We start from the raw sequence: 18,382 nt of genomic DNA, 5'->3' as shown, positions 1-18,382 counted from the left end.
TGGGTTTTGGTAATTTCCTGCCTGGTATTTCTTCATGCTGCATTTTTGTGACATTGCAGTTTGTGGTTTAAAGCCTTCATCAAGAGAAAATTATCAAAGAAGAACAATTAATGCTTCATGCTCTTTCTAGTAAGTGTTAGTAAATATGTAGTAAGGCCCTTGTAAACTGCCTATTAACATTAATAGGACTACTTCCACAATAATATCATAAATGTTTTGTTAGTTATAAGACATTTATAAACATAACAATCTTAACAGTTTATAGCCAGCTCAAAAACATTGAGTTTGTTATTATTGTTTAACGAATGTTTGTTTACAACATTACTTATTTTTATTATGTGACATTACAGGGGTGGCGGACGAGCCAAATTTTTGACTGTGGTACTTCTGACCTTACAAGCCAGGTTTGAAGAGGATTGTTCAAGGCAAGGAATGCCAGAAGTCCCACTAAGCAACATGCTTAAAGAGAAAAAACACTATTGTAAATTGTTATATTTTTGTTTGTGGACTTGATTGAACTGAGAGTTTGTGTGAGACAGTGCACACAATCTTCATTATTGAAAATGAGCCTGTGGTCTTAGTACTGTAGGAGTCCATGTCTGTCATTATCATTTTGGTGTGTGACATTTACAGTAAATCTGGCTGAGCAGAGGTATCTGCTCAGCTGTGTGTGTGTGTGTGTGTGTGTGTGTGTGTGTGTGTGTGTGTGTGTGTGTGTGTTAAAAAATGTGGCTCTTAGTCCCTGACTGGTTGGCCAACCCTGACCTAGTAACACTTACTATAAGGACCTTAAAGGTGCAGTATGAAAGAATTGGCATCTTATCAAATTCATACTCAAAACAAAAATGGGGCAGCATATGACTGCTAACTGCTGCTTACTGTAGCTACCTTTAGCCAGTTAGCTCAGTTAGCCATGCAGCTAGCGGTCTGGAATCAAATGTCTGGGGGACTGTTGTTATATGGTTTACAGGACGTCATATGGCTAGCACTGGGGCTTTGGACCAAGACAGGCTGGGACTAGCTGATTAGCACGCTAACTTCAGATTGACGTCATAATGTTATAACTATTATTTCTTTACATTCTGTTAATAATTTTTGTTACTTTAATGTTTTCTAGCAAAGTTCCTACATGTTGCACCTTCAATGTAAAACATTTCAGAAGAACAGTTGACCTAGCAATCAGACGTGATGTTACTTGTGCACCTCAAAGATGATCTTTGTGTTGCAAAAATCACATTGTATAAAAGGGGAACTAAATATGATATAGTGTTGATAACCACAAGAGTGACACTGTGAGGCTCCTTACTAGAGCTCTGCAGAAGACTTGAGCCTGCTCCATACCTGTGTTTGTATGAAGTTATTCTGCTTGTTAGATTCACACACTGATCACAGTGTTGAATATCATCTTGCCACACATGCTTGAATGGACAGAGATGACTAGCACAGTCCAATAGAGAAATGCCAACATTTCCAAGCTATGTCCTGAGGGTAGGACCATGTTTCTGAATCAGAAGCGTCTGTCCACTGTATGGCATCAGGCTCAAGCAGGTTCATTTTGTGACAAGCCGTGTAAAAGGAAATTAAAACTGAACACCCACTTGATGTGTTGATGGGTGTTACTTAGACGGATGAAGCAATTTCCTGATTCAGTGTGCAGGGAGTTCACGCTGAGAGTTTCCTCGGTATGAACGCATCAGAGATAATTCTCTAGATTTTCTCTGTAGAGGTTTTTAAAAGTGTCTTGTTGATGTAGATGGCAAAAGGGTGGGTGTGGGAAATGGATGGATGTTTTTGGATGTTCAGACTGATCTTATGAGCATATTGTCATTTTCACCAGTAAGATGGACATCCTGTCTCCTAAACTGCACATAGCTACCTGGACAGTGATGAACCTCCTCTGTGTGTTTTCGCATGGTGAGTTGGACTAAACTCTATCTTCTTAAAGCTACATATTGCATTTTGTTGTTTTTAATTATTATTTTAAAAACTGCACTATGTAGTTGAGGAAGAAGAAGAGAAAGAGTTTATGTCTAAACAAACTTAACAACCGAACTCTTCATTTTCATGACTGAGTAAAAAATAATAAGTAATAATGTTTTACTTTGTTAATATGTGGTGGACCCTGCCACCTTTCTAGCTTCAAACAGTGTTCCAGGGACCTTATTTTTCTCTTGGGACCGTTTGTTTATATATAATATGTATATATAGATATATAGATATATATAATATATATTTATGTATAATCCATAATTCAGTATGTCATTACATCAAAACTGTAATGTAATTCTTATATTCTGTTTATAATTATTGTCAGTTTTTGCATATTTGGACCTTTAATGTTTGAGGTCCTATCTCTTATGGCTGTCCCTTGTCACAGGATTAATGGCAACCAAGTGTTTCTCCCTTCTAAGATATGTTTGAATTTAATTTGTTCTGGTGTCATTCACTGACTGTCACTCTTATTTTCTGTGTTTGAGTTTCAGAGGTGACGGTGAGGCAGTCTGATCTGAAGCCTTGTGAAATGGACAAGCGAGTGTGTGTCACTGACGTGAGAGACTGTGGCCCTCGACGTCCTTCATCTACACCAAGTGAGAACACACGTGCACAGCAGTCGAATATCTTGATTCTTGGTTGTTCACATTGTTTTTGTTTATATCTTGTTTTTCACAGTTTCCTCCGCTAGACCTGGGTTCGAACCTTACCAAAAAAAGTTGTTGCATGATTAGTAGATGATTTGTTTCACATTCTTTAACAGGTAACGTGTCATGAATTCCACTGAACTCATAGATTCGAGAATATTAGAGATCCATGACAAAAGTTATAGAACAGCGGGATTCAGAGAAAAAGTTGCAATAACAAATCCATGGCACTCCTTTAGCATCATGAACGGTACCATGGATTTGTCAAAATACAGATCAGTTAGGCTACTGATATTTCACAGCTGTTGTCGGGCCATAGATTCAGAAATAACAAGTTCATTAGGATAAACACTACAAACAGGAAACGAGCCATTAGGCGGGAAACGCACCGGGAAGGGGGAGGACCTAATGAAGGTGATGCAGTGCAGGTGTGGAGGGGAAGAACTCAGGTAACAGGGCTGGGCTCATTAAACAGATACACGACAGGTGTGGAGGGTAAACCAGGCTGGAGAGGAGCGCAAGAGAAAAAACACACATACAATGAACAAAATGACAAGAGTATGATATTTTCCTCCTGCTCTGTATCCATGTGATGAATTATGTACATTTTAAAGGCCATAATCATATTGAATCAAGTTTGTCACCCACAACATCTGAAATGTTGTGGATGAGTTTGCACAGGGATAATAGGTCACCTTTGTTTTTGTTTCATTATTGCAGTACATTAAAAAAAAAAAAAAAAAAAAAAAAAAAAAAAATATATATATATATATTACATACAACTTTGATGAATCATGGTGTCAAAAATGTAACGTCATACAAGAGTACTGAGTTTAAAAGAAAACTTGTGAATGCCTTGTGTTGTTAAAACTGAACCCCCTTTGTTTTCCTGCAGGGCCCATGAACATGTCCTGCTTCTACCACATGTCACCCAGCTCCATGACGTGTGAGTGGACTGAAGAGTCAAACACAGAGTCAGAAGTCTCGCTCACCTTCAAACGGTAAACACTGGCGGCTTATAACTGAATTAATTGTTATAGTTATACTGTGGCTGTTGGTTCTGTGTATGGAGCCATATGTTCTATACTCGAGCTTTAACTAAATGTTCATATTTCATCTTCAGTAAAAACATAGACAAGCCATCCCCTGTTGCTTTTTTCATGGAGTGAAAACTGTAAAGATTTAGTGACTTTGCTTTTGTAAAAAACATTCTCTAGCAGGAATAGAATCTCATCATGTCAAAGAATCTTCAACCCGGCAGCTCAACTCAACGTCATCGCCAGGGTAAAAGACTACTTGACAAGCAGAGACATCTGGTCTCAACCTCATACTGTTGTTCTTCGTAATGCGAGTAAGCGGCCCTGACATGTGATCACTATCACTAACCAATAAAGAGTGCTGTCAATTTTCTACCTCTGCTATTCCCAATGTGGAATGTATAACAAAGTATTTAAAAAAGTGGTTAAATTCTCTTTTGTTTCCTCAGTCAGACCCTCTAAGCCTGTATTAACTGTACTTGGCTCCACTGCCGACTCTGTTGATGTGTCTTGGATAAGCAGAAGTGAAGGCAGCTGTCGACTTCGCCACAGAGTTAACCACACTCACACATGGACCCAGGCTAGTATCATACAAACACTGTTGTTGATTCTTCAGAATATTTTACAGTCTTACATTACCTGGAGGATTGCCCTGTCCTGTGCAACTCTATAACCAATGAGGTTGTACCTCATGCTCCAAGCATGTTAATTTTAAATTTTTTCACATTTTTGTGCCATAGGCTAAATTAAACTTAAACTCACAGGCATCAGCTAGTCCCCAGATGTAATAAGTCCCCACAATGTGAATGTGTGATCGTGTCTTAGTCCCCACAATGCTATTAATACAAGAACATACAAATTAACATATCGAAAAAACACATGTCTTAAGTCACCTTTTCCCACTTCTCTGAACCGTTTAACAGTTCAGTCACAGAGCGAAGTTATAAAAGTGTGGCTAAATTTCATGTTAACATGTTAATGAATGTGAATATGAATGTTTTCTTATTTTTCCAGGTTCCAGATTCTGTACCTGCACATCAACATCAAATACTGACTTACCGGATCAAAGATCTCCTGCCCTTCACCGTCTACAGAGCAGCTGTGGCCTGCAGACAGGAGTCCAGCATCCGGAGCGAATGGAGCAGTTGGAGCCCTGACATCACTGCAGAGACGCTAGACAGAGGTAATGGTTAACTTTCAAATGGAGATGAAATTATAGGCTGCGGAGTGAATTTACAAGAACATTTTTAAATATTCAAATTCTTTAAAAGCATGTCTGACACTACAATAGAGTAAACCATTGACATTAAAGTTTACATTTTGTGCTCTATTTTGCCAGTCCCCTCCAGGCCACCAGAGGTGTGTTACAGAGTGGAGAAAACCAACACTGGTGGATCTCTCCACCTTCATCTCATGTGGAAGGTACACTGGACATGCTTGTATAAAATTCTTTCTCTCTCTCTCTCTCTCTCTCTCTCTCTCTCTGTCTCTCTGTCTTTCTTTGTCTCTCTCTCTCTCTCTTATTGCGAAAAGTGTACTGTCATTGAAATATGTCAAAGTATTTCCTGAGAAACAGAAACAGAATTGTCTTAATAACTCAACAGTTTTTCCTTTATGTCTTGTCCCATATAGCAGTCCAGGAAATTACCCTTAAATCCAGCCCAGTGTCAGAATCAAAGGTGCTTCATATTCTTGGCATCAGTGTCAATTTCAAACTAAAACAAGAATGAAAACTAAATACAGTGAATATTTTAAAACAAAAATAAAAATTTACATTTTTCGTCAAATTTAAACTAAATGATAGTATGAAAGACGGACAACACAACGGATGTTTGATTGAATACAAAGTCTGAAGGACCTGCAAATAGCCAGTTTTTGGAAGATGGTTCAGCTCTTTTTACCTAGCCTTACATCTTACTCACACAAGACTTTTGTGTCTAAAGACTGAAGCTGAATTAAAATATGGTGCTAGTCTAAAACGTCAAACTTATGTCTCCAAATGAAAGAAAACTGATTGTGTTAATGTCCTGTCTCCCTGCAGGACCTTGAAAACCGCGATGCTGGAGATCATATCCTCGGATACCAGGTGAGCTACAAGCCAGCAAGCGAGCAGAAGCTGCAGGACAGTTTTGTTCAAAATGTCACAGGGGTGACGGCACTCCTGGTGGTGGAGGAGGGTAACTGCAGTGTCACAGTTAAAGCCTTAAACACAGCTGGCTACGGACCTGCCACACATCTCAGCATTGACACTCAAAGACAGAACGGTGAGTGGGACTCTGATTATGACATGTAATTAATCATTTTCATGATAGTGTTGTGGTGATGAGTTGAGGTGCACCAAGAAGCAAGAGGATTTCCAAGTTGCTGGCCTCTGTTGGTCACTTTTGGGGCCATTGAACAGACATACTATACAGAAATCAGTGATCGGGGACACAACCTCTGTAATCAATTGGACAAGTCATACCTAAACAACTCTTTAGTTGGAAATGTGTCCCCACACAGTGCTATTTGTTAACTTTCCTGACTTCTTTCATGATGTTCAACTTTTAAACTGATCACTGTCACATTTAAAGCTTGTGCTCTCCATGTGCATTATCCTGTGTGTGTATGTATGTGTGTTTGTGATTTTGTGATTGTGTCTTCTCAAGCACAGAAGGAAGTGACAGTGAGAGAAGTGACCTGATGTTAAGATAAGGATTATTGCGAAAGACAGCACTTCTCCATAGTCTTTAACTTGTAAAAACATCAACAGAAATTCAACGGCTGAATGGCGCTTTTTTCACACGATGAGAGATTTGGCATGAGATGGCATTGGATAACAGGCTGCTGCTGCCTAACCGAATGATTATACTGCTTAATATTGACATTGGCAAAGGCTCTTAGTCCCTGTGACTCTGCAAAATGATGAGCATATTGAGATAAGGAGTATCTACAAAACAAGAGATTTGAAGATTGGCAGCAAATAATGTCTTGTTGGTGTGCTGGTGTTCAGCCTGATTGTGTTGACAAAGACACAGGTCACTTTGTCTCTTTTAATCACTCAGAGTTGTTGTTGTTTTCTTCAGCTCTCCCCTCGGTCAGGAAATTGTGGGTTTCCAGCTCGTTCCCTGCCATGAACGACCTTTTGGTCCAATGGGAGAGCCCCACAGCTCCTCCCTCTGTCCCGTCCGTCAGTCATTTTGCTGTTGAGTGGTGCCCCAAGCCTCGCCCGTCCTCCTGCCGCTTGACTACAGTGGATAGCGTCCTCACCTCCACTGTTATACAAGGTGTGACAAACAACACCCCATTTGTTTATTTATTCAATTTGTTTGTCCATTTGGAGAAATATCCAACTACACCAGAAAATAAATGTGTCTTAAATTTAGGTTATGCATGTTTTTAAACAAAACAACAAATTACCAAGCCTTTTTTTAAATAAATAAAAAATGAAACCATGCATCTGTGAGCAATATTGTTGTTTTGAATCTTTTTTATCAAATAAATTAACAATAACAAAAAACAGTGTTCTCCTTTAACTGCATGGATTCTATATACATCTCAAAATAGAATGCCTGATTGTGCACATCAAATGAAAGAGTATATGGTTTCCTCTGATTTCCTCTGTAATCTAACACCACTGAGATAACGATCTGCTGCAGGAAAGGCATGTGAGGGTTTTCTTGTCATGACCGTTTGCTAAACTGCTGTAAGAAGCAAAACACTTCATGCAGCTGCTTATGTGACCAGATAAGTTAGACAGGCCTGGTTCCCTCAGTCAACAGGTTTACTGGCAGTGTATGTTGTTTCTTTGCAGATGTTGACCCTGATGAGTCTTACCTGATCAGTGTGTTCCCTGTCTACAACCAGCAGTGTGGATCTCCTCAGTCACTGCCTGCCAGTCTGCAGCAGGGAGGTAAATAGGAGACATGAACCACATCATGATTGCATGTGGGCAGAATCGGTGAAATTGTCTCCACCTTTTTTAAACAAGGTAGTAAAACATAAAAGGACTGGGCTCAAGAGTCAACAGTCTGCTGGATGAATATGGCTTGCCGAGGATTCTTGGTGTCAGCAAAATGTTCCTTATGCTAAGATTGTGAATGTACATTTTGATCACATGACATTTGCTCTTTGAGTGATGAAACTAGAGAGAAAACATTTAAAAGAATTTCTAAAAGATGTTGTTTCCAAGCACACAGATAAAACTAGGGATAGACCAGTTGTCAGCCTGACTGATTATTGGAGTAGATATTCAGCATTTTTCCAATTATCGGTATCTGTATTTTTTGTGTCCGACTGTGGATAAGAGAATTTACTTTAAAAATGCACTACTTCAGCTTTAAACAGCCCTTTTGGGATTAGACTCAGAGCTTAGATTATATTTACTGGGGCGTGATTAAAATGAATTTAGACTGTTATGTGTTAATAATGGGTACCACCACATGCTGTAGTTTATTATGCACATAATTTGATTTACAATAGATTTGGGGTGTTTTCACAGCTCTGATGGAGGTGGTCAACATGAAGGTGGTGGGCATGACCAAAACGACAGTGACAGTCGCGTGGGCATGGCAAAATAATTCTGGACCAGTCAGAGTGAACAGATACAGAGTGATGCTGAGGAAAGACTCAGAAAGACAAAGTAAGTTCTCAAATCTGTGAAATCCCACTAAAGTTTCTTGATATTCTTGATTTTTTGTCATATAAAGGTAATAACAGTGACGATAATGATAATAATGACAAATGCATATGTGTATACATTTTCCTCACTGCTGGACCTTCACTATCTGACTGTGAATCTTTTTTTTAACGTCCGTCTGTAGACACAGAGGATGTTCTCTCCTTTCCGCCTCTGTTTTTGTGGCCCGACCAAATGCACAACCACACTTTCCTCAACCTGAACCCCAGCACTGAGTATTCTCTTCTCCTAATGGCTGATAATGTTTCCAGAATCATCATCCCTGTGAGAAAATACTTTAGTGAGTATAACTGGGTCCTCTAAAGAATATTCTCTCTAGTCTTAATCAACAAGCAAGGTTGTCATTTATAATCCCAGTTGGGAAACCACTGTAATATGGGATGTCTGAGAAGTTAGTTTTGTTTGGTTTTGGCTTTGTTTTCTTGCTTTCTGATAGCTTTTTGTTTCTAAGGTGGAGTCATGAAAATGAAAATTATGTCTGGCATCTAGCATCACAAACAAAAAACGCAGCATGTCTATCTATCTTGTGACAACTAGAATTTTAGTGGAAATCATGCAAAAATCGGCTTTTCAACAGTGTAAAGAAATGGCAGTTTTGTGTTACAGAGATATCTACAGAAGTTAGCATGCTAAGTAGCTAGCCGCACCATCCCTGTCCAGTGCTCTTGTGATAGCAGTGTGAACACTAAAACTCCCCTTGCCGCCAAGCTTCCCATTAAAACCACTAGCTGCATGGCAAACTGAGCTAAGTAACTAAGGGCAGCTACATTTAACAGCAGTAAGAGGTTACTTTGGTGATACGCTAGCTCGTATTTTGAGTATATATTTGACAGTTGGACAATTTTTGTATACTTCCCCTTTTAAGAAAATGCATGAAAATTGTCAAAACACAGCTGTAAGGGCTGTAAGTTCCAAGTCTATCACTGATTCACTATGTCTACAATGTGATTTCAAGTAGAGAATAAAGAAGCATTTTCACCCAGTGATCCATTTGATCATGGATTTAAAATAAATCCTAAATGTGAATGTTTTTCAGTTTCAGATGAGGTCATGGGAGGCAGCAGAGGAGTGACTGTGGCAACAGTCGTGGCCACAGTCACTCCTCTGCTGCTGCTGGCCATTACTGTGTTCATCATCTCCATCCTGTCCAGGACTGTGTGAGTAAACACACGTATGACCACATTTGATGGCTCCAATATATAACGAATGCTTCTACTGTTTTTTGTAGTAACTGGTAATTGGTTGGATCCTGTGGGATACAGCAGCCATTAATTTACCACATATTAAGTACTATGTTGTCTCTGTCATTTGGTTTGCTGTTTAAATAACTTGTAAAAGATAGAATAATATAGAAAAAATCTTCTGTCAAACCATTACTTCGTAGGTACAAGTCGTACTTCTTCCCACCCATCTCCAGCCCATGGGGCAGTACAACGGGCCAGTGGCTGATGGATCCAAACCACCAGGTGATTTCTTTTTTACAGGAGGGTTTGGTTTGCTTAACACTGGGGTATCATTGTCGTTTGGCTCTTGTATTTACAGCTCAAGTATTCTGCTAGATTTACAGCCCAATAACACTACTAGGGCACATAACAGTCATGTTTCCCTGTGCAGTTTTGCTCCTTTGAGAATTTTTTTTCTGGAAAATAGACAGATTCACAAAGAACACTTTACAAAAAAGTGCTTGTAAAGGAAAAATCATCAAAACGAGGTCATTTTATAAATGTATCAACTCTAAATAGTCTAATCTGAATGGCAGATGTACAAATTGGATTATTGCATAGGCCATTTTGACTGCATGAACTTTAAGTCATTATAAAATGTATTGAACTCACTTTTTCATTAATTTAGAATTGTGAATCATGCACTTCTCTACAAACCCTTTCAAAAATGGCTTATTTTTAAAGCTGTATCGTTTGGTAAATCAGATGAAGAAAAATCAACTGCCAAGCAAAATATAGCATCTTTGCAAACTTTGAGATCTAAACTCTTCTTTGCATTTATTAAAGAGTTTGTCCACATTGAAATCCATCCAATTGTTCCCTTTTAACAGAAAACATTAGTGAAAAACATCCTGAACATAGAGGACTTCCAGCTGACGGATCAAAGTGTCGTCATGGTTGGTCCAAAATCTCAGCACTCAGACGAGGACGAACATGAAGACACCTCACTGCTGTCGATCAGTCATCTCATCAGCAAGCTGGCTACCCTCCAACTGGGCACAGAGTACATTTCTGTTCCTCCCGTAGCCACAGAGCACCAACTGGTTTCTGTCCAGTCCTGTCATCCTGACTACGCAGTGCAATGTCAAGCAGCAGACATTCCTCTGCTGCATCAGGCACAGGAAGCTAACCGCTGCTTTCTTCAGAAAGAGGAAGAGAGCCAACAGGACAACTTTTCTGAGACATCACGTCAGAAAAAAACTGCTGTAAAACTATGTTTTTGTGAATTCACGGCTGATGCAAACAGTTACAGTGTTTATCAGAAGGCCTGTGAGGCAGAGTACATGATCAACTCTTCCTTTCTCTGGAAAAGGGATGTTGAAACAGTGAGTGGACAGACGGACTATATGATCTGTGAGACTGACTACAAAGCAAATTGTTGCTTTACGGTGGATGATGGATAGAAGTTACAACCACCAGCTAACTTTAACTCTGGGTCAATAACACAGATGGAAAAATAAGAGTAAATGTGGTGGTGACTCCTGGTGGCTGTAATGTCCATTACACAGCAGAAAACAAAGATCACACTTGGTGACACTTGCAGAAAAACACTTCGTCGCTGTATGTTGGCCATTTTCGGGAAACATGGATGAAGGATTAGCGGGTGTTCAGACTGAAATCAGCAATGCAAGCCCTTCAGTGGTGGGGTAGTGGTTTGAAATACTGACACAACTGCATAATGTCATAAAGTACTATTTTATCTTTTGTCATGTTGTGAACAGAAATACATCTTCTGAATGAACTTGCATGAATCTGACCAATGGTTGTGCCAAGTGTGTAGAGCTTGGCATTATGGTCATTGCCATCTTGTTTTGTTTTTCTGGAGCCAGAAGTGACTATATTTGGATGAGAGGATGGAGCTATCGGTAATATTTTTGATTATATTCAACCGAGAACTCAAGACGCGCCGTTGTTGAGACTTGTCATTCACAAGGTAGCCAAGCCAAACACACAACCTGCCTTGTTGTCTGTTTTTCTCTAAATGAGATCACAAGTTACTAAATGAACATCATGTTGTGTTGAAGAAGATCTGAAACTACCAATTGAAACCATAAACTCATGATGAAACTGTTTACTGAGGTAACAAATCAAGTGACAAGTACGGCCATTTTCTCATAAGCTTATATGCAATCATTGTATATTGAATCCCCCCCCCCACTGGTCATTAGAAATAAAGCAGGTTTAGGGCTGTTAGTGTGTCAACTTAGACTCTGAAAGCTTTTTCAGACCACATAGGGAAAGGAAAACATTGTGTGCGAAATGGGACATTACAGTCTGCACTAGAATGTCACCACAATATTAATTTCCTCATCTGGTATTCTTTTACTCACCAAGGATCAAGGAGCAAAATTACAAAACTACACTAACAGGCTAATAAATGCCATGTTAACATCTATTGCCAGTGTCACACTGGTTATTTTTTCCATGAAATATTTAGCATTTTACCACATAACTGTTTGCATATTTGCATGGTTATATAATTTGAATGCTAGCTTAACAGAATGGCAGTCTAAACATGTAAAATGCTACCATAGTGTAGTTGTCTGGCCACTTCTGTAGCATTCATTCTATCCCCTCACATACTGTATTTTAGCTGCTGACTATCAAACATAAGGCCAAAAATGCAAAATAGTAGTAGTAGTAGTATCTAATGGTTAGCATGTTTATGCTGTAACCATGCATAGATTTAAAACAGTAACATGTTGGACACAGACAATCAGAATTGGTTAGCTTTTTATTATTTCCAGTTCATTTACATTTAGATCAAATTTGCCCATCAATTATTAGTGTCAGTGATCGGCCATTTTGCTGTGTCAACCTTGACCTCTTATAACATTGTGCAGGAGAATATCAGGGGAGAATCAACATTTTTCAGATCAATCAATCAATAAATCAATAATCTGAGCTTTTGAATATGTACATTTTTAAATTGAATGTACATACTTAGACATTAAAATTTGTAATTAGTTTTTAATTATTTGTATTCAAATCGTGTTTCAACATTTTGTCTGTTTCATTATGCTTTTAAGTATTTGTGGTGTTTATGATTTATCCAACTGTGTGTGTCTGTGTGGCTGCTCCATCTGGCTCACTGTACTGTTTCTGAATTAAATCTGTGTCTGGCACAGCTGCGTGACCCAAATAAAGGTGAAAGCTGTCCGCATTTGTCTGGTATTTTACCTAACGCAGCACCTTCACCATTTCCTTATGACCTGTGAACTGGTGCCTTTTATTTGATCCACTGTCATACTGCACATGTGCGGTTTCATGCCTGAGATGTGACTTGACACAGAGGAGTGTACTCTGTCTGTACCCTACTTCCTTGCTTTTGTATAGGTGAAAAGGCTGTATCTCTCTACATGCAGGCAGTGCATGTAAATGATATGGAGTCAGTCAACAGTAACTACAAACATATTACAGCACTGTGGCATGCAAATCCTGAAGAATCTGGTGACTCCCTCAACTAACAGCTGGTTTGCCATCTGACCCTCTGCAGGTCTGCCTGAGCTGGCTTAGAGGTTAGAGTTCATGCCGATCCAGTGTTTGATCAGCTGGTGGGCGATGGTCTGTCGGGGGGGGAACGTAAAGGCTGGATGCGGTCCTTTGAGTAATGACTCAATCACCTAAACAAAAAAACAAAAACAAAGAAATGACAACAAAAAAAATAAAAGTTGGATTTTTGTTTTTAAAGAACACCAATGAGACTGTGACCCCACTAAAAACTAGCACATAAAAATCTCCACACCCACACAATCTCATTTTTCATTCTCTGTTAAGCAGGCTAACATTGTGCTTTTTCAAAAGCTCAGTTTTTCCTCATCCAAACGTAAACATGAGTGTTTTTATAAAGCTCCATGTTCAGGTGTGAAAATCAGAAGAATGCGAATAATGAATGTTTCCATCAAGTGGCTTGAAGTGAATAAACCTGGCTACCCACTGTGAAGTTTTGGGTTTATACAGGCTACAGTAGAGGCTATGTTACCAATGGCAGTAATAAACAGAGTAGGAGGTGGAGTGGTTTCTAACTGGAAGCAAAACCTAAAACAAAAACAATAACCCTAAAGAGAAGAAATGGAAGCATCCAGGAAGACGAGGCAATTGGAAACAGCTTATAGTAGTCATGTGAGTTTTACGTTCATTACATAAGAAGTGAATAAGAAATCTTTTTTGCAAAACTGAAGATGTAGCAAAATACGCAGAAACATGTTAATGAACCACAGCTATAGATTACAACTCAACCATCTCCATGACAACCTGAGCCAACACCTTCCACTGATGAAGGCCATGAGATATGGCTGAAAGCTTGTGCTGTGAAATTTTCAAAGTCAGTCATGATCCTTCTAATCCAAACCATTATTCTAGCAGTTAAAAGTAGCAGTATTGGTCATCATTGGTAGTTGTGCTGTTTTACGTTTGTACCTGTTGCCGCTGGAACCACCGGGCTTCCTCAATCTCGTTCTCATCCACTTTGATGTCGGTCGATATCGCGACAGCAAGGCAACCAATCATGAGGTTGGACGGCATCGGCCAGGGCTGACAGGAGACGTACTGAACAGGACCAACCTTCACACCGCTCTCCTCCTCCACCTCCCTCCTCACCGCATCCTCCAGCGTCTCCCCTGTGGGGACACAAAGGGGGAGAAGAGGTCACTTTCTTCTTTTTCCATATTTTCATCACAGTGTGGAGAGACGTTAGTTACCTGGCTCTACGAATCCAGCCAGGCACGAGAACATGCGAGCTGGAAAGATCTTCTTCCTTCCCAGTAAACACTGGTTTCCATCAGGATGGATCACTAACATGATGACCACTGGGTCTAAACACACAAAGGATAGCAGGAGAAGGTTATTTATTACCACAGACTTTAATGACTTTCAGTCACAACCGTTTCAGCAGCTGTTTCATTCTCCTTGTTGAAGTTGACCTAATGACCTTTCTTAAATTACATATTGTACATTCTGTACCTATACTATATTATTCTTATGAGGAAGATTTCCTTTCAAGAGCACTTAAGATGGTTTTAAGATTTAGGGCTGAAACATGGGGTTTTTTTTTTAGCATTTAGCCAGGGCAGTTAGGTGAGGTGGGAGTGCAGCGTCATACCGACTCGTGGATAGCAGGTGTTGTGAACCCCCTTCAGACTCCTGCAATCGGAGTTCAGGCAGCTCCTCTTGTATCCTCCCTCCTCCAGCTGGGTGCTGCTGCCGCAGGTCGGGCAGAAGCTGTAGCGGCTGTGCCAGGCCAACACCGATCGAGCCTGAGCAACAACTCCTGCGGGGTGAAGAGAGGGAACACTTAGCTGACTTTAGAATATCCAATTAAATATGGGAGACATGAAAAAATCTGTTATTTCAGTCAAGAAAAATCAATGTATACTCCTCACCAGCCTCTTCCTCACTGAACGTCAGCAGGTCTCTGTTAGGTGTCTTTGGAAAGGAGCAGTTCTTTTCTCTGCAGCGTTTAAGAAGTTCAGCAGCATCTTCATCTGTGCTGATGGCAAACCAAACAGGGGGCTCCTGGACACCCTCCTCCATCTGAGAGGAGGAGGAAGAGGAGGGTCTCTCTCTCTTCTCCACTCCCAGGAAGACAAGCACAGTCGTGGGTTTCTGGAGAAGGTCCTTCATCGCCTCGTATCTGAACCGACACAGCTTGGTCTCAACCTGTCCGAGTTGGAATCACAACCGTTAGATAACAATGTTACTGTTGGCTGCAGGACGGCAACACCTCTAACCCCTGAAATCAAAAACATCAGCAACATTTGCATTCAAATGCCTACCCCTGTATTTTCGTCCACCTGGGAGCTGCTGACCATGGGGCTGAGGTTGGAGAACAGGAGGTAGACAGTATCTGGGTGGTTCTGTTTGGCCTCCAACCAAAGCTTGTCTGTCCTCTTCCCGCTCAGCCGGTCCAGCGTCTCTCTGCTGAAGTAGTTCTCGTGCTGGTGGAGGTCAGAGTCGGGCAGGACTCGTTGGCAGCCGTCGTCTGTGCGGCCCAGCAGGTTACAGATGTGTCTGTGGCCCCAGAACTTGGCGATATCGTAGGCGGTCTGTGATGAACTATTCACTGAGAACTTGTCACAGCTTGAAGATTGAAAACAGAGATTAGAGACGTGCTGAGTCAATCTATCCAAGGGTATAACAAGTGATTGCCTGCTTTTTATTTATACACTCTTACTTTAAACTAGCAAATAAGTGTTTACCAATAATATTGGTCAAACCAAAGATTTAGATATGTGGCCTGAAAAAACTTTTTTAATTGTGCAATAACCCTAAAAAATGCGTAGTTTTAATGAGAAAGAAAAAAACACCATACAACCACATAAATAAACTGTAAAATAAAGTGATATGTTGGTACAAACAGCTTTTTGAAGTCAAGAGCTTTCTTCGGAGTTCTTCTGCCCCCCCAAAAAATCTACAAATGCAACTTTAAAGTAAAAAAACAAAAACAAAAGCCTCTTCTTTTCACTGACACAAAACATTTTCTTGTCATCTTTAGACTTAAAATTACATTTTCAATATGCAGAATTTTTTCATCTCAGCTCTCTGTACCCATGCGACAGCAGCACCTCCACCACATTGTAGTGTCCGTTGCGAGCAGCGAGCATCAGCGCCGTCCAGCCGCTGTCTCCCTTCCGGTTGATGAGCGACGGGGTGTTGGACAGCAGCGTGGACACCTGGGTCAGGTCTCCTCTGGCAGCCGCATCCAGAAACCTCTCCACCACCTCCCCCATGGCGCTCAGATGGAGGCTCGTCATTCTGGCTGCCTGGATAGCAAAAAATGAAGGTCGTATAAATGTTTAATCAGGATTCACGAGCAAAACGGGAGGAAAAGTATGATTAGGAAGGAGCATTTTCATATGATACAAGAGTTCCAATACGTTTGTGGGAATTATATTCAGACTTTTTTTGGGGGGGGGGGGGTTAAGTTTGACCACATGACCACAGTGGAGGAATTTAACTAAATACATCTACTCATTAGCTGCACTTGAGTAGAGCTTTGAGGTACTTATAACTTACTAAAGTATATCCATTTCATGCAAATATATACTTCTACTGCACAACATTTTGGAGGGAAAATACTGTTCCTTGTACTCCACTAAATTTGTCTAACAGCTTTAGTTACTGGTAACTTCAGCTTACAGTTTTCAATACCCTGAAATGAATGTTCCACATAAGCTGAAGGAAGAAGTCTTCCTTCATGGGTCAAGCAAAAGTCTCCTAATTCACAAGCAAAATACATTAATTTTTTTTTTTTATTATAGGAGTGTTTTCACAGCATGGAATTAGTACTTTATCGGGGTAGACTGATTATAGATCCTGGACGATTATTGGGGCCAACATTCAGCATTTTCCAATTATCGGAATCTGTGATTTTTCTGTCAGACTGCAGCTAAAATAAACTTTTTTTTAAAAAATGTGCTGCATTGGCTATGATGCAGAATCCTCTCAGAAAATGTCCCGCCAGCAACACAACCTCATCGGTCCCACGTCACAATTAATGGCCTGTAAACACTAAATAATATCAATCTGCAAAGTAACGAGTAACAAAACACAAATAAATGTATAGAGGAAGTACCTCAGAATTGAACTTGAGTAAATTCCATCACCGGTTGTTTGACATCTTGCCACAAGGAGTTTAATTTGAATGAATATCGGTTCCAATCATTGGCTTTCGGTCTGCTTGATTTCTAGTAATCCTGAAAAAAGCAATATCAGTTGACCCCTAGTACTTTTACTCAGGTACTGACTATTTCTAAAATCCTGGCTATGGACATGAATGCAGTGATTTTTTATTTATTTTTTTAATTTATTTATTTTTTATTTGAGAAGTCGAGTGTGTGTACTTCTAAAATCTATCTGAACACACCTTTGTTTGATTAACCACTGACGACATAATTCCTGCCATACAGCCACTGACTCTTTCAAACTCTTAAGGAACACATCTGCCCGTCAAGTCAAACCTGACCAACTCTTACTATCCTCTTATTTATGACTAATTACACACTTTGTTAGCTGCCTATAGCTGTATTCTCCCGTCGGTGGGAGGGTCCCGAATTCTTCTGACTGGCGCACACTGCTGTCAGTCAGTCTTGGGTAAACTTGTGATTTCTCACTGTTACAAAACGCAGCTTAGCTTTAAACACGTTGTTGTAAAATACGTGTGCTTTGGTTTAAACATCACCACAGCGAGTTACTGAAGTCGTACAGCTTTACGGTGTCATTCTCCACTGTAGCGTAATGTACTACTGTACTGTGTACTATTATGTGTACTGTACACACGGCAGGTGAAGCAGGTTAACTGTTATGTATGTAACGTTATGTATGTATCTGTCAGTGACTGACACCAGCGTGTATCAGCTGACATTAAACTGACTTGTAAAGAGGTTTCAACTCTCCTGCAGCAGCTCTCTGCTCACAACTACGTCACATTTTATTCGTAATTAAGATTACATCTCAACATTTGACAGTTTCAAGTAGAAATGTTACAAAAGCCTCACCTTTCCTTCTGCTCCGAGCGGCTTCCTTCTTCTTCTTCTTCTTCTTCTTTTAGATTTGATTGGCGGCTGGCATCCAGTTTATAGGTGCATTGCCGCCACCTACCGAACTGGAGTGTGGTACATTAGGTGACAGAGAAAAACAAAACAAAAACCCCTTAAACTCTTTCCATTAACCCTGTTTCCCTCAAGTACTTACTCACATACCTCCTAATGCTTTCTGATCTTTGCAATATGTTCACTACTGTACAGTTTAATTTTCCTCCTTGCAGCTCTCTCTCTTCTCTCTCAAATCCCTTGCATTCCATAAGAA

At 40.1% G+C, this 18,382-nt stretch overlaps 2 protein-coding genes across 6 annotated transcripts; one reads left to right on the top strand and one right to left on the bottom strand.

The window, feature by feature from the left end:
* Nucleotides 1-1,673: 1,673 nt before the first annotated feature.
* On the top strand, nt 1,674-12,736 carry LOC119019911 (interleukin-6 receptor subunit beta). 4 transcript variants are annotated; one of them, XM_037098882.1, is made up of 15 exons: nt 1,674-1,914; nt 2,484-2,588; nt 3,535-3,640; nt 3,860-3,990; nt 4,126-4,256; nt 4,691-4,859; nt 5,016-5,098; nt 5,718-5,940; nt 6,742-6,942; nt 7,470-7,568; nt 8,157-8,297; nt 8,479-8,634; nt 9,391-9,511; nt 9,739-9,820; nt 10,408-12,736. In XM_037098882.1, the coding sequence occupies exons 1-15, from the start codon at nt 1,842-1,844 to the stop codon at nt 10,978-10,980; spliced, it is 2,394 nt and encodes a 797-aa protein (XP_036954777.1). In that variant the 5' UTR covers nt 1,674-1,841; the 3' UTR covers nt 10,981-12,736. The 4 variants fall into 4 exon arrangements, with proteins under 4 accessions (XP_036954777.1, XP_036954778.1, XP_036954776.1 ...); XM_037098883.1 differs by having other exon boundaries at nt 3,857-3,990; nt 8,485-8,634; XM_037098881.1 differs by having other exon boundaries at nt 3,857-3,990.
* On the bottom strand, nt 12,299-18,140 carry nudt12 (nudix (nucleoside diphosphate linked moiety X)-type motif 12). 2 transcript variants are annotated; one of them, XM_037098885.1, is made up of 8 exons: nt 18,073-18,140; nt 16,124-16,338; nt 15,352-15,655; nt 14,959-15,235; nt 14,679-14,846; nt 14,278-14,391; nt 13,997-14,196; nt 12,299-13,200 (listed from the first exon to the last, which is right to left on the bottom strand). In XM_037098885.1, the coding sequence occupies exons 2-8, from the start codon at nt 16,327-16,329 to the stop codon at nt 13,090-13,092; spliced, it is 1,380 nt and encodes a 459-aa protein (XP_036954780.1). In that variant the 5' UTR covers nt 16,330-16,338; nt 18,073-18,140; the 3' UTR covers nt 12,299-13,089. The 2 variants fall into 2 exon arrangements, with proteins under 2 accessions (XP_036954780.1, XP_036954781.1); XM_037098886.1 differs by lacking the exon at nt 18,073-18,140 and adding an exon at nt 17,151-17,264.
* Nucleotides 18,141-18,382: the final 242 nt, after the last annotated feature.

Source organism: Acanthopagrus latus, chromosome 5, assembly GCF_904848185.1.
Source record: "Acanthopagrus latus isolate v.2019 chromosome 5, fAcaLat1.1, whole genome shotgun sequence".
In the NCBI taxonomy this organism is placed as follows: Eukaryota; Metazoa; Chordata; class Actinopteri; order Spariformes; family Sparidae; genus Acanthopagrus; species Acanthopagrus latus.
The sequence above is the reverse complement of the archived record's forward strand: the minus strand, read 5'-3'. Positions and strand labels throughout refer to the sequence as shown.